The sequence below is a fragment of the Tupaia chinensis genome, unplaced genomic scaffold (genome assembly GCF_000334495.1).
Source record: "Tupaia chinensis unplaced genomic scaffold, TupChi_1.0 Scaffold000089_1, whole genome shotgun sequence".
Lineage (NCBI taxonomy): Eukaryota > Metazoa > Chordata > Mammalia > Scandentia > Tupaiidae > Tupaia > Tupaia belangeri.
In genome coordinates, this window is record NW_006159551.1 from 776,959 (window position 1) to 799,568 (window position 22,610).

The window sequence follows — 22,610 nt, forward strand, 5'->3', positions numbered from 1 at the left end:
GCCCGGCGCACTGGGGGTACGTGCTGGGCGGCCGGGGCCGCGGCCCGGACGAGTACGAGAAGCGCTACAGCAGCGCCTTCCCGCCGCAGCTGCGCGCCCAGATGCGCGACCTGGCGCGGGGCATGTTCGTCTTCGGTTACGACAACTACATGGCGCACGCCTTTCCCCAGGACGAGCTCAACCCCATCTACTGCCGCGGCAGAGGGCCCGACCGCGGGGACCCGTGAGTACCCTGCGCCCGCCCGACGCGCGCACCCCACGCGCTCCCTTCCGACTGCGCCGGCGTGCGGCCACCCGTCCTCCCGGTTCCCCGAGGGATGACAGGGCCTTTAGGGTCCTGGGGCCAGTGCCCGTCGGCGCGAGGCTTTGGCCGGCCTCCATTTGGGGTTTCCCCTGGGTTTAGGAGGGACCGGTGGGTAGGCCGATGGCTGTTACCTCTCTTGATTTCCCGGAAACTACGAAATTAGGGACAGCTATCTAGCTCAGCGTCTCACGGATGGGGAAGCTGAGGCCCAGAGACTGTACGGGACAGTGGCAGTGCTAGAGGCTGGCTAGCGGGCTTTCGAGTCCTTTCTCGAGCCCCTTCTCCCGATGAACGTTAAATCAGAATGAAATCTATGGTTCCCGAGGAAGCCAGCTTCAGAACAAGCCCTTATTCTCCCCCCCTCTCCTTTCCCTTCCTTTTAATCAGGTTGTCACACCCAGGTCTTTGCCATGTAAGGATTCAGGAGCTGGGCTGAGACGCGACTTTTCCAAAGCCACCAGCAAGTTACAACCTCTCTGCCCCCCAGGAAGTGTGGGTAGATGGGACAGAGGGAAGTTTTTGGTGCAGACTTGGCGTCCAGATAGTGGGGGTGAGATTCCTTGGACGCTGAATGGACTGTCGACGTCATTGCCCTGTGCTCCTCTGTCCCATATGTTCCTCCACTTTGGTGACCGTGCTGTCAAGGAAAGGCAGCCAGCCCTCATCGGCCATAGCCTTGTTTGCAAAGGCTGAGCTCCAAGGGTCACTGCTGTTGACCTCTAAGTCCAAAAGGCCAGCACACCCAGCTAAGAACCTCCTTACCTAGATGGTAAGGACGGGTGTGCTTTGCCACAACACTGTTAGGCCAGACAGGTAACTCCCCTGCGCCGCCCTGTGTTCCCTCCCCAAGGCTGGGCTGGGCTGGGCTGGGCTGGACTGGTCTGAGGCATTGCGTTGCTCAGTGTCCCTGTGTAGCTTTGGATGTTGGGGACAGGTATTTTCCGTCCTCTTTTGGAAAATGGAAAGCATCAGAGTCCCGCCCTTAGGTTCTAAAAAGAAGCATGCACTAACGGCCCTCTGAAGAGTTTTTAAATGGTTTGATTACCATGAAGCGAGGACACATCCCACACTACAGAGGATGGGGCCTTTAAAAATTTTGTAGGAAACCAGTAAGTTATTTTTCTTGCTTAATCATCAGCCCTTATACATATAAATGTATTTTCTAGCTTGAAGGGTTTGAGACAGAAGTATTACATTTTGAAAAAAAAAAGTGTTGGGTCTTTTGAAATCATAGGGAATGAATGAATCATTTATCTCCATTGATTAGACTGGATTTCTAACGTGGAAGACTGGGTTTATAACCATGGATGTATTTCTTTCCATCTTTTAAAATTTTTTTAGAATAACCTTGATTACTTTTTTTTGAAAGTCTAAAATCCCACCAGTTATTTGAAATTTATCTTTCCTGCCAGCTCTTGCCCATAATCCTACACATTTCTTACATAGTAGCAGTGTGTGTACAATTCTGCCCAGCAGTTTGCGTTGTCAGTAATGCCGCTGGTGTTACGAGAAGGGAGAGAGCGCTTTCAGTAACTACCCTTCTCTCACACGCTGTGTCTCCGATTTCCTTTTACAGGGACCTACTGAAGGAAAACAATATAATGGGGATTCGTGATAACACTTTGTTTTGGGAATATGATGGTCTGGAGCGTGTTTTTACTGTTTTGATTAATGAACCTCGAGAACTCTCTGGAGGACTGGGAGCCCCTCTCCAGCAAAGTGAGGTGGTAGAGACCCTGGGGCCTCAGGTGTGACCTAGGTGCTGATTTCAGGATGAAGTTCGCTGGTGTCTATTTGGGCTTGCTTGTACAGCGGCAGTCTGGAGGTCAAGGCCAGCCAGGTTGATTTGTGCTAGATTTGGTGTTGGACGGATGTTGTGAGAAATATTGCAGGCGTAGGGCGTTGATGGCACTTGGGCAGGCTTGTGCCCGGAGTTGTGAAAGCCTTTCGGTTGGTAAACCTTTTTGTCTTTGAGGAGGTGAGGGAGCTCTGGGTTTGTGGTGGCCTTAGGGAGACCCTCCTTCTGGTCACTTAGGAAGAATAGAAAAGTTCACTTTTCGTATTCCCCCTTCCTTTAATTAACTCCCCTCAGGCTTTGATATTTTGGAGAAAAGTTGAGAGCAAAAACTTTGTCATTCTGGCTCTGGATCCATTGAGCCCATTTTATATTTCCCAGATAAATAACCTGTAGTACAAATCTGTCAGATTTTTAAAAATCAGACATATCCTCTTGTTTGTTAAGTGTCTTCCAGTGATTTGTGTAAAAAAAAATAGTGTATTGTTTCTTAGTCTTTTGGTTAAGATCAAATGTAAAAAATAGTGAACTTGCCATTAGAATAATATGTAAGAAATACAGAAACAAAATATAGATGCCAAATGTGTGTCATGTCTTTTCAGTCACCTTTACTGACTGTCTCATTTGACTGCGGGCAGGTGGGAGTCCATATGAAGGAAGCAAAACCTGAACCTGCCAAAGACAGCATATCCTTTCTGCCCAGCTCCAGGCCACTGTGCTGGGACAGTCCTCTCACATCCCCACTTTCTCTGCCTAGCTCCAGGCCGCCGTGCTGGGACAGTCCTCTCACATCCCCACTTTGGGTTGGAACGTCCAAGTTCAGTCTCTCCGAGTAAATTTAGGTGTTTCTATAATCCTATGAAGACCAACCAGTTGAGCCCTGGCCCTGAGACCACTCTTGCTTTGTCCTTAATCATATTGCTAAAAGCAAATCTCAAATGAACAAACTTGTCAGATATTAGACTCCAAACTGACTCTGCACTCCTCATTTAAGATGGCCTCCTCTGCGTTCCACTTTCTTTTTTCTTTTTCTAACTTTGCTATAGGGCACGTGCACTTGCTGGAGAGAGACAGAGAGAGAGAGAGAGAGAGAGAGAAACTGAGCCATCACCCTGAAGGGGAATGGCCATACCGCAATCCCCTCTCCCCTACTCCCCTCTTGGGACTTGGGGCACACACGCATACACGTCCCTCTTTCTTTCTAAAACCTTGCCCTCCTTCAGAGCCTGGGTCAACACGTTTTTTCCCATGACGCTGTATTGAACTGTCTGAACATGGTTCTCCTTGGTTTACTCAGTTCTCCTTTTGAGCTGGCTCCACATCACAAGGTTGTTTGAGAAGTGCGTGCTCAAACCCACCTTCATTTCCTTTGCTTTGTCTCCACCCGATTATCAATCCCTTGAGTGCAGGGACTGGTTCTTCATCACTGTGCCCGGACAGCCCCAGGTAGATTCCTGAACAGCTGTTACAGGTCAAGTGTCTGTGGGAGTCTTTTTTTAAATGCACATGTTTGATTTTGTTAGCTATGTGAGCACACATTTTCTATCAAAGGCTATAACTTTCTCCACCTTTCCTGTATGGAGAGAATAAGAACTTTAAAATCCACAGCAAGGTGAATTAGGTGGGGAGTGCAGCAGTGGTTTCATGTGCGATGTGCACGCTTAGACCTTGCCCAGCCTGAGAAGCTGGACTTCTTGGCTTGAGACACTTAAAAGGTATCATGGACAAGAATATCTACAAAGCACCAATCCAGTCTGATCTGCATAGTGGGCTGGCAAAAATACAGACACAGTCATTTCATGCCCTTTGGCCAAGAGGGTTTTATGAGGTCTTATTTTCTTTTATTTCCCTCCTTTCTTTTTATCTATTTTCAGATATTTTGAAAGAGTAGATACCAGTTATTTAGTAGCTGAAAAGAATTAAAAGTGTTACAACAAACATCCCAGACCTTTGTAGTGGTTCGTCTGACTAGAGTGGAACAACCTTACAGTTATTATACGTGTTTTTATTTTTACTCTGCTAACTTTTTTATTTATTTATTTTTGGTAGGTTTTTGCCATAGGGTGATGCACTTGCTAGAGAACGAGAGGGAAAGTGAGAAATCAGCCCTCAGAGGGGATGGCCATGCCACAATCCCTTCTCTTTTTAGGATTTTGGGCATGCACACACATACCTGTAGTGATTTTCAAACTGCCAGGTCTGGGACTTGACCTGTGGTCAGCCATGTGGGAGTCCAGTGCCTTAACCTCCACATCATCTGCTGACTGCACTCTGGCAACTCTTTTTTTGTTTGTTTTTCTGTAAAGAATTATTTTATTGAACTTTATTTTTTATCCATTCGTTTATTTTAATTTGATCAGAGAGGGGCAGAGAGAGAGGAAAAGTGACAAAGCAAGCCTCTGGGTCACTTGAACCACGGTCAACCATGTGGGAGTCCAGTGCTCCCAACCACCATGGCACCTGCTGGCCCCACTCTCTGGCACTCTGGCAACTCTTATCCACTCGTATTAACTACTCGAGCATTGTGGTGAGAATGAATTAGAACCTGGGTCCATTTTCATTACCGACTAAAAGGAACAGCACCGTAAACTTCTCCCAGTCAGTAATCCCTGTGCAGGTAGAAGGGCTGGCACATGCCATAGCTCAGGGTGTGGCTCAGGACAGGTCAGAGTGAGGGTCACTCGCCTACCCTATAGCTTGGATGCCCATGACAAGGGACCATTTCTGATGAGGCAGGTTGGGACAGACCTTCTTTGTTTTGAAGCACCAGAGCCCTGTAGCTGAGTGTTTAAACCCAGCAGAATATTTTTGAGTTGGCAGAACTAAGCCCGAGGAGCTTCCTGTCTACTTGGACCCCCTCCTCCAACCTTTGCATTTCCTGCATCCATTCTGGCTGGCACCGCCCTCGAGAAGCACATGAGAATTCATAGCTCTTGTCTTGAGGGGACCTTTTGCTATTATGTGAGTTTATTTGGAAAGAACAGACACGGCACAGGGTTGCAGTCGTGTGGTTTGCGTACTTTACAGCTGTGAAAGCCCTCGTTCTGTTGATAGACCCCTTCTATTGATCTCTAGCTTGTTTCTTAAAACCGTGTCTGAAATGTTGCTGTAAATTCTTGGTCCTAGATGAAGTGGCGTAACGCAGCCTCACACAAGGCAGCTGGAAGGTTCAGATAAGATCTGAGGTTGAGGCTGTTTGTGTTTAGGTCATGTGAGGCCTGTTCACTCCCTCTGAGACGGGCAATGCCTCCAAGAGCGCGGCGAACCCCATGAGCCCATGGAATGGGGTGCTGCTGTTCCCAGGTGTTCTGTCACAGGGATGGCCCTTTAGGGTGATCTGAGGAGCAGATAAAGGGACCCAGGGATGGGAGGGAAGATGGCAGGCATCGGTGAATCTGTTACTGGGAATAAAAGTGAGCCTTTTCATTTTTGGTCTCTAATAAATACAAATTTAAAATATCTATGTTATCTCCTCTCTATCGGGTTTTTTTTTTTTTTTTCTTAATAAATGCAAATTTAAACTATCTCTTCTCTATCGTTTTTTTTTTTTCCCCAAGTTCTGCAATTATTTTCAGGGTTCATGGGGCAGAAGAGTAAGTGAAGTCCCCTGAATTTCTCAAGCTGTGCTGTTACTTCCACTGTTTCTGCATCCCTGCCAGGCCCAGTTTTTGTTGTCTTCATTGATTTTAGTGTTGCAAAGATATATCAGGGTGACTGGGGAGCTTTACCCTGTTTGCATCCTAAAGTTGGTTTCTTGAGATTGTTTCAGAATGAAAATTGGTGTTGGAGATGGTGTGGGACAGGAGTGGCAGAAAAGTTCTTAGAGTTCCAGTTCAAAGGGGGAAGGGCCTCTATTCCTGCTTTGGTTCCCTAGTAGAATTAATAGGAATAATGGGGATTCTTGGGAAGAGATGTCATTGAATTATCCCCCCTCCCCCATCCAAGGGACAGAGGGGTGAGACTGAGACTATAGCCAATCGCGTTTACATCTTTTTGTGTGTAGCTGGCTAGAGTGTCTAATTCCTGTGTTAAACTATGACATGTTGGTTACCTGACAGGATTGCCCCTTTAGTTCCTAGCGATTGCAAAATCAGGGCCTTTCGAAGCTGGCAAAGGTTGAAAGAGATCGTTTATGGTGATGCAACTGCCTCAGAGGGGGCAGAGGACCCTCGTTCACGGCCCCCTCCCCATCAGGTTCTTTCCACTGTGGTGCAGACGTGCTGTACAAGGGCAGGACGGCATCTCTGCAGCACCCAGCTCACCTCTACTTTGAAACGGTGGCTTTTGAGACAGAGAGACCTCTGCCATTCAGTCCTCCCATAATTACTTCCCAAATGATAAATAAGAGTTAGCAGGCAGTCTTGTTATTAAAAATAATACAAAATAAAGTGAGTAAGCTTAATTTAAATCTCACTTCTTTTTCAGCTCAAACCTGAACATCAATGATGTGCTCGGGAACTACTCGCTGACTCTGGTCGATGCCTTAGATACACTTGCAGTAAGTGTTTGTTTTGTTTGTTTAAAACTGAGATAAGATATTTGGGTTGATAACGCCTATTTTCTCCGGGAATGAGAATCCAGGGAATTGGATACTTAAGATACTCAAACTTATTGATAACTTGGATAGCTTTTATTTATCTGCTATGCTCTATGTGTTGAGAGCTTCCATGACTTATTTGGTGATAGGAACTAGGAGAGCAGAAAAAAGTGTTCAAGGTTAAATGAAGGGAAATGCGATTCCTCTAAAAACAAATGGAGAAGAAATGTGTGATGGTTCTTGGGTAACCAGTTTTTCTCTCAGTTGGCCACTATCTTCAGTTTTTGCTATAGGGCATTCTCCAGAGAGACAGAAGGAGAGTGGGAAAGCACTCTCTGAGGAGCTGACCACTGTGTAGTTCCTTCTCCTCCTTCTCTTCTTGGGCTTGCACCCACGTGCCTGGCATGATTTTTCAAACCTTGGACTCTGGCACTCAAAACATGAAATCAGCCATGTGGGATCCAGCTCCTGAACGTGCTTGCCACCTGCTGACCTCAGGGCCACTCTCTTACCTCCTAAAGGGATCCATGGAGAAGTCCATCAACCCTTATAGTTACTATTCCAGGACTAAAAGAAAAAGACAGAAGACCTCAGGGTCAGCAGGACCCTGAAATCTCATTGAGCCCCTGCATGGGCTCCCCATGAGCATCGGAGCCCTGGTGCCAGCCCTCGTGCAGCTGCCCGTGAACACGCCTCTTCTGTCTCTCCTTGTCCACTCCACCCTCGGGCTGCCACCTGCAGTGCTGCCTTCCCTCTTCCTGTGGCTTCTGCACTGACTTTGGGCAGCGGGCGATCTTTGTATAGACGTGCAGGAGCACACTGAAGGCAGCCGGGCAGCGTGAACGTGGTCCCTCTTATCCGGTCGTGTGCTTGATCTGCTTCTCGACTCTTTGCCATAACATATGGCGTCCAGGTGGCTGTAGCCCGGCACAGCGTGGTGGTTTTAAATCTCCCTCAGACTGGGGAGTTTACGGCCGCCTTGCTCTCCTTCATTGTTCGGCAGGTCTTTACCATGAGAAAATTCTTACTGCAGACTGGCCCAAATAATGTACTGAATCATTTCTTTTAATGTCTTTTGGAAGAGTTTAAAGTCAGGTGGAACAGAGGTTAGGGCAGCTGGATCCCACATGGTCAGCTCCACGGTTTGAGTCTTAGACCCGGTGGCTTGAAAATCATGCTGGGCATGTGTGCATCATGCCCAGAACACCAAGAGGAGAATGGAAGAGAAGGGCTTGCGTGGCCCCTCTTGGTGGTGATTTCTCACCTCCCTCTTGTTGGCAGTGCATAAGCCTTGTAGTATGAAAGAAAAAAAAAAAAAAGAGTTCAGATTGTGTAATACCAACGAAGCTTGCAGTACAACCATCTACTGTCTTGTTTGTGGTAGGGCTCGCAGAATGCGGAAAGAGCTTGAGAGATCATTCTACATCCTTAATGTATAAATAAGTAGCACAAATAGGAGGAGGCTGTTGTTCTACTAGGAAAGCTGGTCCTGGCTTGCATTCAGCTAGTCTGTCATTGAAGAGCACTTTAGTTTCCCAGTTTCTCCTCTGAAGTGACTGCTGCTCCATTTCCGTCATCCACCATCACCGATCAAAATGTGGCCAGACAGGTACGTTCAGCCTAAACAGAGCTGGCTGATTCAGGTGCTAGAGGCTGACTCACCCTACATGCGTTGCTTAAAACAAAAAATCCTAAGACTCATATATAGCTTATGAAAGCTCACCCCTCCTCCCTGAGCTCTTTTCTTTTTATCCCCGTCATGCATTTAAATACAAATACATTATTTCCATTTCTCGTCATATCCTCCCCCACACTGAGTAATAGCTGGTATATAGTAGAGTGCAAAACACTTGTTCAGAAAATGAACTGTTAATCAGACATTTCCCAACACCAGTCCTCTCAGGTTTCTCTCAGGGTATAGTTCCCTGAGAGAAAAGTTCTTTTCCTAAATGAACTTGAAAAATTCTATATGTCTATTCCACAGTTAGAAACCCGCAATGCACATCAGTCTTTTAAAGGCTCTGAGAAGTCTTGCACTAAAGAAACCGATTTAACCCTCCTGTCCAATCCAGCTTTTCTTCAGCACGAGTGAATGACTTCATAGTCTGATTACCCTGGGCTCCGTAACGATCTGACTAAAATGGCAACTCACAATACGTCATTAAGAGTTGCTGGCTTCTTTCACCATCCTCCTCCCTAGCTCACATCGGCACCTGCAGCCCCAGGGGTTCTTGTTGCTGGTGAGCATCTGTGAGGAAGCAGCCCCATCCCTGTGGTTTTTATTGTCGAGTTTCCGGCCTTTCGTGTGCCCGTGCTCAGGCTTATTTTTCAGGTGTTACTTAGGCTGTGGGTTTCCTTTTCTCTGGCAAGCCTTTGAAACAGGCTCTAACAACTGTGCTATGGAAACTCACAGAAGGCAGCCTCCTGACCATTGGGTACAATTTGTACATTGTTGCATGATCTTTCAAAAAAGAAAGACCGAAAGCCAGAAAAGAAACATCTGTAGTTCTCTGTGTTACAAAAAAAATAACATGAGGGGAAATAAGATGTAGCAGACCAATAAATACTAGAAAATAAGCAGGCACTTGAAAGGACTAGTGTCTGGTGAAATGATTTGTATTTTTCTCATTGTGGGTTTGTTTGTTTTTGCAGGGGTGTTGTATGTGCACTTATCCTTATAATGTTATAATCCCAGTGTTTTCATAAAATTTCGAATAAAATGAAATTATTTCAGTTCATGTTAATGTATAACATTTTGTAGATTTGCACTTATTTTTGTCCTAGGAAAAACTTGACGTAAATGATAGCTTGGTATGACCTCATATCCACACACCCAAAATAGACATCATAATTCTAGATCACTTTTTTTCCATTGTCAGAGAGCACGTCTGCATAACATAGAACAAATGGGAAAGAGAGAGGGAGAGAGCGAGCTAATGAGCACAAATAACAGGGCGGCCATTCTGCAATCCTTTGTCGTCTTTATCTCCGTATTATCAAGATTTGGGCATGCATGCATATGTGCCTGGTGTGCTTTTTCAAGCTGCCTGGACCAGGATTCAAACCACAGTCAGTCATGTAGGAGCCAGATTCCTGTGTACAGGGCCTAACCTTGTGCTGTGGGGCCGGCCCTGTAGATCACTCTTTGAAAAGGATACAGAGCTGATAATGTGTATGTTTTGTTTGTTTTCAATGTTTCTGGTTTTATGTTCTTCTCCCAAAGATATGACTACTATTCCTCAAAGGGTTTGGACATCTGGGTACCAGCAGCAAGTTTAGTCTGTCTTCCAGATGTTTGACTCTCCTGGAAGCCCAGCACCTGAGCTGTTGATTTACTTGAGAAAGAGAGGGAACGCAGTATTTTTGTTTCTTCAGTTTTCAGGTTTATTTTTACCCATCCCAGAAGTTTAGGCGCGACAACACTTTGCACATTAAGCAAGATAAGACTGAAGTTTGAGGGGGAGTGGAGTGGGCAGAGAAGAGCGCTCATGGTTTGGGGAGGAATCTTGTACAGTTTTGCCATTTGGAGCTAGGATTCTGGAGTTGGAGGGAGCAGGCTTACCATCTATCCCAGAACGTGTTCTAAGATGTAACTGTACTTTCCTGCCTATGCACTCCTCCTCCTCCCATGGCAAAACCACACGCGCACACGTTGAGACGATTGTGTTGCCTCTGCTTCGTTACAAGCTGCGGTAATGGTCTGTGTTCCTCTTTTTAAAGATAATGGGAAATTCATCTGAGTTCCAGAAAGCAGTCAAGTTAGTGATCAACACAGTTTCCTTCGACAGAGATTCCACCGTCCAGGTCTTTGAGGCCACAATAAGGTAAAAATAGTACATAAAATGGATCAAAAGCTTTTGCTTGTGTGTAACGAGACAAATTCTTGTTTGGGAGTCTTCCAACCCCAAAGTCCAGGAGAAGAGTCCAGATAGAGCTGATGGATGCTATGTGCACTTTTCACGTTCATTGTTGAGTTAAAACTGAAATAGTTGACCTTTCAAAGAAGTCACATGTTGAATTGGGCAGGACACATGTATGTTTTATGGGAGGGTATAAGATAGGGTTCCCTCCAGTGAGTGGTTTCAAGGTTTGCCTTTGTCTGGTCTCATTTCCTTGCTTCATTGTGTCCTAGGAAACCCCCTGTGTATTTCTGGAGGAAATGAGAGTTTCTCACTTCACCACCCACAGAAAACCACTGCTTGCCATTTTGGTGTATTTCCTTTTTGTGTGTCTCTCACTCATCCTGCTCTCTCTGGGAGACATTGAGCTCATGCTCTGTGCCCGGTTTCTTATATTTTGCTTTTTGTGGTTCGATACCTTGTGATTATTTTTCCATCTCACCTTTTTTGAAAATTGTGTTACTGCAGAGTGTTCCAGTTTATAGATATAATATTTATTACAAACCGAGGCCCAGCCACAGTAGTGCGCACCAGGTGATGCTTCTCTAGGGGCCGAGGCCCGATGGGAGGGCTGGGTTCAGTTCCTGGTCCACTCTCAAAAGCTGGTGTGGAGGCATGCACCAATGATCCCAGTGACTCAGGAGGCGGAGGCAGGAGGATCGAACACAGTGAGACCCTGTCTCAAACACCACACACGCACACATACCGTAAGGAATATCAAAATTATGGAAGCATTTGTTCTGAAAAATGCTTGCAGTCCCCTTTGAAACATTGGAATGTAAAAGATGATAATAAAAAATGGATTTGAAAAAAAAAAAAGAACGAACATTGGAATGTGACATTCATGGATTTACAGTGACTTAGATTTAAGCTAGTTGCCTCCTATCTCTGAGTTTCTTATAAGGTTTACATTTTCCTTCCAACCTCCAAGTAAGATAAGAGTAATATAGTAATACCAATAGGTAATGTTGATTCTGAGAACACTTTGTATACTCCCTTTTTTTTAATGCTCAACCATTCACATGACCAAATATGTTAATATTTTAGTGGGGTTGTTCTGCACAGCCTCAGACGATGATTCCTTTTCGCCCGTCCAGTAGTTAGATGAGAATCAGTCATTTATTAGGAGAGTTGAAAAGGAGCCCATGAAGTCAAATCCCTCCAACTCCAACTCCAGGCCGTTCTGAGTCCATGGAGAAACTGGCCATTCCGTTGTCATGAATTGGAATGCTTACATTCACAAGCAACATGATCTTGTCTTTCTGTTCTTCCTGTTATTAGGGTCCTGGGAAGCCTCCTTTCAGCCCACAGAATAATAACCGACTCCAAGCAGCCCTTCGGTGACATGACAATAAAGGATTATGATAACGAACTTTTGCACATGGCCCATGATCTGGCTGTGCGGCTGCTCCCAGCCTTCGAAAACACCAAGACAGGGATCCCCTATCCTCGGGTAAGTGGGCCGTTTGATCTTTGAGTTAAACACCTTTGAGTTTCACCATCTTCCTGAATTAAAACCCTGTTTACTCATTTATTCGGGGGAAGGGATGGAGCTGAGGTTCAAAACAAAACAAAACAAACCAACCCACAGTGGTGCCCTTGGGAGAATTTGTTTGTAAATATGATGAAAACATCTGTTGAGTCCTTCAGTGTTTACTGAGCGCCTGCTGTGTGCTGGCCCACAGTGTCATGGCTGACCCGACCTAGGTTCCTGTGTTCAGTTTTCTTACTTTCTTTTACTTGTGTGACTTATATCCCCTGCTACAAAGTGGTGTAGAGAATTTTGTCTTCATTTCTGACTTGGTACATTTCCCCAGAAATCCTCACATGTGGGTTATGGGAACACAGTGAATGTTCTTCTGAATGCCTTAAATGCAGCCCACACAGACCAGCAAGTTAGCTGCTGATTTAAAGACAAGACCTGGAATGAGATGACATCGGAATTATAGAGCCCATACTCCTCTGGGAATTGAGTCAGCCTTTTAGATAACCATCAGAGAGTTGGTAGGCCCCAGAGCCTTCATGGTGAAAGTGGCTGTCATATTCTGGCCACGCCTCCTTTCTCTCCCAGTTTGAGGACCCTTTGTGAGGGTCCTTCGCTGAGCCGAAGTGTCCATAGTAGCTCACTTAAAATTTATCTGTGATTCTGTAGCTTATCTTTGTCTCTACTCCAAAGCCTGGTGCTCGTGTAACCATGCAGGAAACTTACTGGAAAGAAAGAAATAGTGTTTTATTTTTTATTTATTTATTTTTTGAGATTTTTTTTTTGCTACAGGGCATGTGCATGTGCCAGAGAGACAGAGAGACAGAAAGGGAGAAATCACCACCCAGTTGGAATGGTCACGCCACAGTCCTTTCTCCTCCAATCTCCACTCAGGATTTTGGGCACATAGGCGTACATGCCTAGCATCAATTTTAAGCCACCAGGTCTGGGACTTGAACCGCCATCAACTACATGGGAATCCAGTGACAACCATTATGCCACCTGCTGGTCCCAGTTGACAACCATTATGCCACCTGCTGGTCCTAGTGAATAGCGTTTTAATCATTCCCTGAAGATGTGTTGTTACAAAGATAAGGTGTTGGCATTCTTATCATCTTGTTTGTGTCTTTTAAATATAACTCCACATCCATCTCATCTTGGGAGCTAGCGAGCTGCCTCTCGCTCTCTGTGGTGAGCTTGGTTCCTTAGGTAAGTCTGATGTCTGTGAACTGGCCTTTCAGCCTGGCGGATTCCTTGACTTGTCCCACAAAGCCTTTGTCTCTTCCTGTCCCCAGGTGAATCTGAAGACAGGCGTTCCTCCTGACAGCAATAATGAGACGTGCACGGCAGGAGCTGGGTCCCTGCTGGTAGAATTTGGGATTCTGAGCCGGCTGCTGGGGGATTCCACGTTTGAATGGGTGGCCAGACGGGCAGTGAAAGCCCTTTGGAGCCTTCGGAGCAACGACACAGGATTGTTAGGTGTGCTGTCACCTTCGCATTGCTGGGACTGGTACCCTTGTCCCTCTCCTCCCATCATCAGGATTCACCTCCTCGACACTTCGTCTTTGCTGGACCATTGAGTCTGACAATTGACTGTAAATGGCCCTCGGTGTCTGCCGTATCCAGTTTCCTGATGTGACCTTAGCTTAGAATGAGTCTGTAAGGTTTGATGGAGAGGAATAATGCTTTTGCTGTAGCAGGGCTCCCTCCCGATCTGGAACCCCTGGCATATTTCACTTAAATTATTGTTAATGGAAATGCTATAAAAAGAACCACCTCTCAGGCAGATTTTATTGCTTTAATATCAAGTTCTAAATATAGGAATAAGTTACTGGTGAAGCAGCTTTTTCCTCTTAAAAAATCTAGGTGTGTGATAGTTTATCGAAAGCTCGGATCAAACGTATATTAACGTATATTTCTTTTTCCCCCTTGAGAATGTTTGGTCAGGATGTTATTTAAAAATTATCAAAAACATGTTGAAAAATGGTTGAGAGAACTTATAATGAGTAGCAACAGCTAGGTACTTCAGTAATTATTAGTATTTTGCTAACTCAAGATGTTATTTTAAAATGGGTTTTTATCTCATTCAAGGGAAGATACTTTCTTTCTGGCATTGGGAAGGAACTCGATTGATTGTCCCAGAGTCATAGTGGGTTGTGGCAAAAGCTTTTCCTTGTTTGTTGGTTTGCTTTTTGAATGAGCGAGCATATGAAACAGAGGGAGGGAGATGCATTTCGATAGAACCTCTCTGTGCAGTCATCCTCCTCTCTTGGCCTCCTAGACAGCCAGGGCTGCAGGCGTTCACCACCACAGCCTGTTTGGGTTGGGCAGGAAGGGCCCCTCCATGGGTGGCAGCCTCCACCCGGTGGTGCCTTTCTGCTGTTGTAGCCAGGCCAAAAGTTTAGTTTTGTGCAAGTGTTTTTCTGTTTTGCTGTGGTGTGCATGTGCTTAGGGGAGAGAGAGAGAGAGAGAGAGAGAGAGAGAGAGAGAGAGCGATCAGCCCCTCCCGCACAGAGAAATCTAGGTGTGTGATAGTTTATCGAAAGCTCGGATCAAACGTATATTAACGTATATTTCTTTTTCCCCCTTGAGAATATTTGGTCAGGATGTTATTTAAAAATTATCAAAAACATGTTGAAAAATGGTTGAGAGAACTTATAATGAGTAGCAACAGCTAGGTACTTCAGTAATTATTAGTATTTTGCTAACTCAAGATGTTATTTTAAAATGGGTTTTTATCTCATTCAAGGGAAGATACTTTCTTTCTGGCATTGGGAAGGAACTCGATTGATTGTCCCAGAGTCATAGTGGGTTGTGGGATTTTGAGCACACACACACACACGTACGTACTCGGTGTGATTTTCAAACCACTGGGCCTGGGACTTGAACCACATAGTCGACCATGTGGAATCTAGCAGCCTTAACTACAACACCACTAGCTGGCCACTGTATAAGTGATTGTTATGTTTTTGTTTTTGTTTTGTTTTTAATTTTTTCTTTAGTTCTAAATTTTATATTCAAATTTGTTGCATTTATAAACAATAAAAGTAATAGAATACCTCAGATTGTCAGTCCATCATCAAATAGTTGACCAGTGTCATCCCAAATTGTTAACTTCATAGCTTACCATAAACCCCTTTAGTCTGGCATGTATAACTCATATTATTTTCAACTATCATACAATATAAGCAAATATTTTTATTCTGTCTTATATTTAACAGGTCATTCAAGTATTTCCAAGTTAGTACCCTTGTTTTTCATAGTTACCATTTTTTTTTCCTTTTTTTTTTTTTAGCTGTAGGGCGCGTGTGCTCACTACAAAGACAGAAAGCGAGAAATCACCGTGCGCTCACTACAAAGACAGAAAGCGAGAAATCACCCCCCAGGGAGGATGGCCACGCCACAGTCCCTTCTCCATTCTCCTCTCGAGATCTTGGACACGCATGCACATGCGCCTGGTGTGAGTTTAAGCCACCAGGTCTGGGGCTTGAACTGTGGCCGACTACATGAGAGTCCAGCGACATAGCCATCACACTAACTGCTGGTCCCCATAGTTACCATTTTTAAAGGTCACCTAATTGTCCATTAACTCTTTTTATCTTAGGTTAGACACTTAGTTCCCTTTTTTTTTCTTTTTTCATTTTACAAATACTTATTTGGTAAACAATATAACGCTTTTTAATTTTTTTTAGGATAAATTCCCAACAATAGCAGTACTGGGTTAAAGGTGATGAATTCCCTCCTAAGATGTTTTAAAATACGTTAGCCTCCGCCCCTCGCCCAAGCTAACTGGGACCTAAAGTGCCTCGTTTGTTTTCACAGGCAACGTTGTGAACATTCAGACGGGCCGCTGGGTTGGAAAGCAGAGTGGCTTGGGTGCTGGACTGGACTCCTTCTATGAATACCTCTTGAAATCTTACATTCTCTTTGGAGAAAAAGAAGACCTAGAGATGTTTAATGCTGCATATCAGAGTATTCAGAACTACTTAAGAAGAGGGTATGTCGCCTCGACCTCTGTGGCCTTGCACTCAGATGGAATGCGCTCTGAAGTGTCCCTGTTTTCCTCAGCATGAGCTCACGGGGTGTCTTTGCCCTCACCTTACCCTCCTGGTTATTTGACAAAGTCACTCAAGGTCAAAGAGCTACATTAGCTGTTCAGGGTGGTACTCTGGCTTAAAACCACAGTCGCGGGACCAGTAGTTCGTGTAATGGCTATGTCACTGGACTCCCATGTAGTTGACCGCGGTTCGAGTCCTGGGCTTGGCAGTTTAAACTCACACCGGGCGCGCGTGCATGCGTGCCTGAGATCCCGAGAGGAGAATGGAGGAGAAGGGATTGCGGCGTGGCCATCCTCCCGGGGGGTGACTTCTCGCTTTCTGTCTCTCTGGCGAGCTCACGTGCCCTATAGCAAAAACCTCCCCCCCCAGCAAAAAAAAAAAAAACAAACAAAAACCCACAGTCACCACCTCTCCCAGTTTGGGAGGGACAGGCAGGTAGAAGCAGCTGAGCGGACTTCTGGCCCCGGTGCTCAGGTTGCCGGGAAGCTGCAGATGTGCCGAGGGGGCTGAGGGTCCCCTTCCCGGCTCGCTCATGTCATGCTTGGCAGGCTTCAGTGCCTTGCAGGCTGTTGGCTGGAGGTCTTCATTCCTTGCCAGGGGCCTCTGCAAGTAGCTCATGGCAGCTGGCCCTTCAGAGTGTGTGATCTGACAGACAGACAGAGGAAGACTGGAAGCCACACCTGGGAATGATACAGAAATGTGTCTGCCAGACTGTCCGTCCCCCAGACCAGCCATGATAGAGCATGGGTGGGACGACACAGGGGTGCGACTGCTGCAGAGTTGTTAGGCTTTGTCACCATCCCTGAAACCTGCAGGATAAAGGGCTGGTTCCACATTTTCTTTCTTCTGAGTTTGTTTAAAACAGGATTTGCCATTTCTCAGTTGGACTTTCAGGATGGTAGGGGAGAGAGCGTGAGGACGCCCCATTCTAAGCTAGAGGGCCTCCCCCCATGTCATTGTCAGTTCCCGGCTGCCCTGACGTACATTTATATGTTAAATGCCCAGAGCCCGTTACAGCTGCTGAGCTTCCCGCTGCGTAGGGTTTTCTTGGACTCATTTCTATGTTAGCCGTTGTAGGGACCCCCTGTGTGAGTGCTGTGTGCGTGAGGATGCCCCATTCTAAGCTAGAGGGCCTCCCCCCCATGTCAGTGTCAGTTCCCGGCTGCCCTGGCGAACATTTATATGTTAAATGCCCAGAGCCCGTTACAGCTGCTGAGCTTCCCGCTGGGTAGGGTTTTCTTGGACTCATTTCTATGTTAGCCGTTGTAGGGACCCCCTGTGTGAGTGCTGTGTATAAATAAGAGGCCTTTGGCCAGAGTTCAGTCATTTTTTATTTCAAAGCCCCAAACTAATTGAGTGGTAATCCGTGAGGGTCTTACCCTGATGCACCCCTCAAGGCCCAGCTGTGACTTTCCTGTAAAAGAGACTCTTTTTGTACGGAAAGAACCAGGCTTTCCTGCTCGGGTCAAATCCACAGTGAAAACCCGATACGTTTTAGCATGGCGTAATTTAGAACTTTTAGTCCGTGGGAACTATTACCTTCTGCTGGAGTCTGCTATAGACCGGGACAGGTAATCTCTCTCCACATATTTCAGGAATTAAGAGAAGAAATTAATGTCGATTTAAATGAATGTCGCAGGGGACTGCTGTAGGAATAGCCCCGGAGTCCCGCCAGTGAGCCTTCTGCCCACTTTTGAATGCGCTGCTTGGGTTTGTAGGCGGGAGGCCTGTAACGAAGGTGAAGGAGACCCTCCCCTCTACGTCAATGTGAACATGTTCAGCGGGCAGCTGATGAACACCTGGATCGACTCTCTGCAGGCCTTCTTCCCCGGACTGCAGGTACAGTGCAGTCAGCTTTGCCAAGAGCAGCAGTCGTCAGAAGGAGCTCACCGCCCCCACCCCCACCACCCCCTTTCTTTTCTTGATACCAGAGCGTACTTGAGCTCCTCTGCACTTGGGGGGTGTCTCGATTATTCTGTTTGTGCGTTTGATCTCCATATGCTGAAAAGGACCACACTAAAAATAAGATCAGACCCACGTTTGAAAAGTAACTCTGAGATTTTGGATCATGCACCCCTTAGTTGTTCTTTCTGTGTTCATTAGGGTGTTGAGGCGCTTCTCCTCTGTCACCTGTATCCCTTTGGCATTAATGGCCAGATAGGGAGGGCGTCTTTTTGTCTGGGTTGTTGACCTTTGGGTTGGTTTTTAGTCCAGCCATGTCCAGTAAGCATGGGGTTGGGGGAGAGGAAGAGGGAGAGCCTCTAGCCTTTGTGTCAAGTCTCGCAACTGAGAAAAGTGACCTGTGTCTCCTCTTCAGGTCCTGATAGGAGATGTGGAAGATGCCATCTGCCTCCACGCCTTTTACTACGCCATCTGGAAACGCTACGGGGCCCTCCCGGAGAGGTATAACTGGCAGCTGCAGGCCCCCGACGTCCTGTTCTACCCGCTGAGACCAGAGTTAGTGGAGTCCACGTATCTCCTCTACCAGGTATGAGAGTCGTTAAGCACGAGTTTGCATTTGAACACCAGGAGGACTGTACCTGTTGGTTCCTAATGGCATGTGCTGATTGACTTAGAATTGCGTTGTTTCTAGAGACTAGAGAATTTCCACCCATCTGTCACCTCATTAGTGTTGGCGCCATTCATGGTTCCACAAGACAGAAGGTGCCTGCAGTCATTTCTGGTTATTTTTTGTTTAGTTATTATTTTAATATGCCAGAGGGCACGCGCACTCATCAGAGAGAGGGAGAGGGAGAAAGCACCCTGGGCGGGGCATCGTTATGCCATGATCCCTGCTCCAGTCCGCCATCCCGCCGGGACTTGGGCATATGGCACACAAGTACCTTGTGTCTTTCTGAAGTCTCTAGGGCTGGGATTCGAACTGCACAACAGAGTATGTGTGATCCAGCTCCCTCAACTACTCAGTCACAGGGCCAGCCCCATTTATTTATTTATTTATTTATTTTAGATTTTTGCTATAGGGCATGTGCATTCACTGGAGCAAGACAGAGAGAGAGAGGGAGAGTGAGAAATCACCCCTGCACTCACCCGGGGGGCTAGCCACATCACAGTCCCTGCTCCTCCATCCTCCTGTGGGATTTTAGACATACACATAAAGTCCCAGTGGGCACAGGACTTAAACCACAGAGTCGGCCATGTGAGATTTAGTGGCTTAACTGCCATGGCACCTGCTGACCCCCCCCCATTTATGTTTTTTAACTTTACATTTTCTTTCTTTTCTTTTTTTAAGAATTATTTAATATTATTTATTCATTCATTTGTCTTAATTTGACCAGAGAGAGAGAGAGAGAGAGAGGGAGGGAAAATGAGAAAGCAAGCCACCAACTCTGGGACATGAACCATGGTTTGCCATGTGAGAATGTCCAGTGCCTTAAGCCCCACGCCACCTGCTGGCCCCTTAACCTCGCATTTCCAAAGCTGTTTCATGGTTTTACAGTTATTTCTCAATTTTAAAAATTTATTATTATTATTTTATTTTTTGCTAGAGGGGCATGTGCACTCTCCAGAGAGACAGACAGCAAGCAACGAGACAGAGAGAGGGAACGGAGAAAGCACTCCCTCCCTCCACTCCAGAGGGTCGTCACACTGCAGCCCCTCCTCCAGCCCTCCCTCATTTTGGAATTTTGGGCACACATGCATGCACATCGGTGTGTTTCTCGAGCTGCTAGGTCCAAGACCTGAATCGCATGCTGAGCCTTGTGATATCCAGCCGCCTCAACAGCCAGGCGATGGGGCTGACCCTATTCTTTTACATCTTTAAATATCCAAGATTACATACTCATTGTATTCCAGATTCATTTGACCCAACAACCCTCTTTTGGAAAGCAGTTCTGTACCAGTGTACTGTGGAACCCTAGTCTTTGTAATGATTAATCAGACAAAAAAGAAAATTCTTTCTCTTGGTTGTAAAGGAAATCATCTACATGCCATTTTTGTTTAATGTTAAACAAACAAACAAAAACATACAGCGTTCATCTTAAGTGAAATGACTGTAGTGCCAGAGGGAACCTCACTTAATTGCGAAATGTGTGAAATGTCTCCCTCTGACAGCTGAAGCCAGATACTTACACCGTGCCATGCCATACGTATATACGTGCCTTGTGGTTGCATCCACTCACAGCGCACAGCTGCCCGCTGTCCAAGACGCTGCCCTTCAGTGCAGCTCGGCAGGCCTGAAACAGACGCCTGCAATAGGCAAGGCCTGGGGAGTGCAGCCTGATTTGTTTTTTTAGAATTATTTTATTTAACTTTATTTCTTTTAATTTTACCAAAGAGGGACAGAGCAAGAGCAAGGGAGAGAGAGAGAAAGTGAGAAAGCAAGACGCCAGGCCTGGGACTTGGACTGCAGTCAGCCACGTGGGAATTTGGCGCCCTTAACCTTCATGCCACCTGCCCGCCCTGGAGCCTGATTTTTATAACCTCTGGTGGTAGGGTTAGTAATTGTGGTTTAGATTTATTAAATTTTGTTTTGTATCAAATCCTCACCAGTTGCTTTAGATAGTGAAAGGGGGGAGCCCTACAAGACTATTAGTAGTAATAGTTATTTCTTTTAATTTTACCAAAGAGGGACAGAGCAAGAGCAAGGGAGAGAGAGAGAAAGTGAGAAAGCAAGACGCCAGGCCTGGGACTTGGACTGCAGTCAGCCACGTGGGAATTTGGCGCCCTTAACCTTCATGCCACCTGCCCGCCCTGGAGCCTGATTTTTATAACCTCTGGTGGTAGGGTTAGTAATTGTGGTTTAGATTTATTAAATTTTGTTTTGTATCAAATCCTCACCAGTTGCTTTAGATAGTGAAAGGGGGGAGCCCTACAAGACTATTAGTAGTAATAGTCCCCAGGTAGTCAGCTGGCGGCACTCTGAGGACAACGTCTGGCTGCCGTTAGGCTTCTCTTACCTTATTCCCGTTGCCTGTGGGCTTATAGCTCTTCGTTTCTGTAACTTCCTCTTTTCTATTTCAACTGTTCCTCACGTTGGCTATTTTCTTAGGCTCCAGAGCAGTCTTCAGCTTTTACAGCTTTGCCTAATCTGAGGGCATGCCTTGCGCTCTTTTAATCCAGAGACTGCTGGCCTCGTCCTTGCTCACTTTTGCTGCCAAGGTTGGCATTAGGCATGAATTAAAGATGACCCCCAACTTGTAAATGGTTTGTGGGATGAAAGTCTCATCTTCCCAGAGAATCGTTTTCCTAACAAAACCATCGAAGGCATGGAGAGTAAGCAACCCGAGGACCGACTTTCTGGGGTAAGGAGAGGAAAGTGTGTGGGGCCTCCGTGAGAGGCCATTGAAAGTCTCGTTCCCATTGGCCTTCCCTCTCAGTGCTGTAACTGGAAGGGGGGCGGTGCTCTGTGTCTCGTACGTTTCTGGAGAACTCGGAGGTAAGACACACCACATCTGTTCTCAGGTGTGGTCCTGCCAGGAGGGCATCATTTCATTTCCAGCCACCTTGGGCAGTGTTGTCCTTCCCTGGAGCAGGTGTTCTGACCTGTCTGAAGTCACACACACTGTAGGCCATCTTGGGCCAGAGCTGGTGGGGCACCTTTAACACCATGACCTGCGAGATCAAGTGAAGTGGGCCCCGTTCCTCCCATTGGCCAGAGCCTCCTCTCCTCGGGGAGCCTGCCGTCTCCGTGGGGTTTGCCGATGGCGTGCCGTCCAAGCCCTTGCTGGATCACCCTCTCTCGTGTTCTCTCTAGGCGACCAAGAATCCCTTCTACCTCCATGTAGGAATGGACATTCTGCAGAGTCTGGAAAAGTACACAAAAGTCAAGTCAGTTTTCTAACTTCCTTTTTCTGTTGGCCACGTTGATTTATTTTGAGTTGTTGTGGGGAAATAGCATAGTTTGCACTTAAGTTTATAAACAGGTCATGAATGTTAACTTGTATGGAAATTGTTTAGCTTTTGGTGTAGTAGAGCCTCTCCATTGAGTTGTGGGGAAATAGCATAGTTTGCACTTAAATTTATAAACAGGTCATGAATGTTAACTTGTATGGAAATTGTTTAGCTTTTGGTGTAGTAGAGCCTCTCCATTGTGGTGGGAATTGCTTTTTATTGTATCCTCTTTTTTTTTTTAAATTTTTTTTTCTCTAAGGTTTCAGCAGGCTGTGTGTGCTGTTTGAAAGTAGCTTATTCTACCTCATTATACAAATAATACATACACAAGAATGTTTAGGGAGTCTAAGAAATAAAGAGGTAGAATATTATCATTGCAGGGTCTATGTACAGAGTGAACAGTCAGCAGTTAAATATATAAACTGATAATCTTTTTATGTATTTATAAATGAATTGTGTATATATGTGTGTGCATATATATACACACACATCTGTATATATATGTGTGTATAAAAGCAAGTTCTGTATTTCAATTTCATGACTTTTCCCCTCCCACCTGTAAAAGATATTTCTTAGAAAATATTAAGTCGTTGGGAGAGTCATGATGTATGTTTCCTATGATTTTCTATGCAAAAATCCATCATGACATTCCCGACAACCCAGTGTCTTTTTGGTTTCTTTTTA

General features: G+C 45.8%; 1 protein-coding gene across 1 annotated transcript in view; it reads left to right on the forward strand.

Annotated features, from left to right (window-relative positions):
• EDEM1 (ER degradation enhancing alpha-mannosidase like protein 1) overlaps positions 1-22,610 on the forward strand; it is a gene marked incomplete at its 5' end in the record, with an annotated part of 31,164 nt that continues 8,554 nt past the window's right edge. The window contains 9 exon segments of the mRNA XM_006143049.3: positions 1-223; positions 6,525-6,597; positions 10,357-10,460; positions 11,817-11,988; positions 13,314-13,497; positions 15,841-16,015; positions 17,795-17,915; positions 18,394-18,564; positions 21,790-21,863. Of these exon segments, the coding sequence (XP_006143111.2) occupies positions 1-223; positions 6,525-6,597; positions 10,357-10,460; positions 11,817-11,988; positions 13,314-13,497; positions 15,841-16,015; positions 17,795-17,915; positions 18,394-18,564; positions 21,790-21,863 (1,297 nt within the window).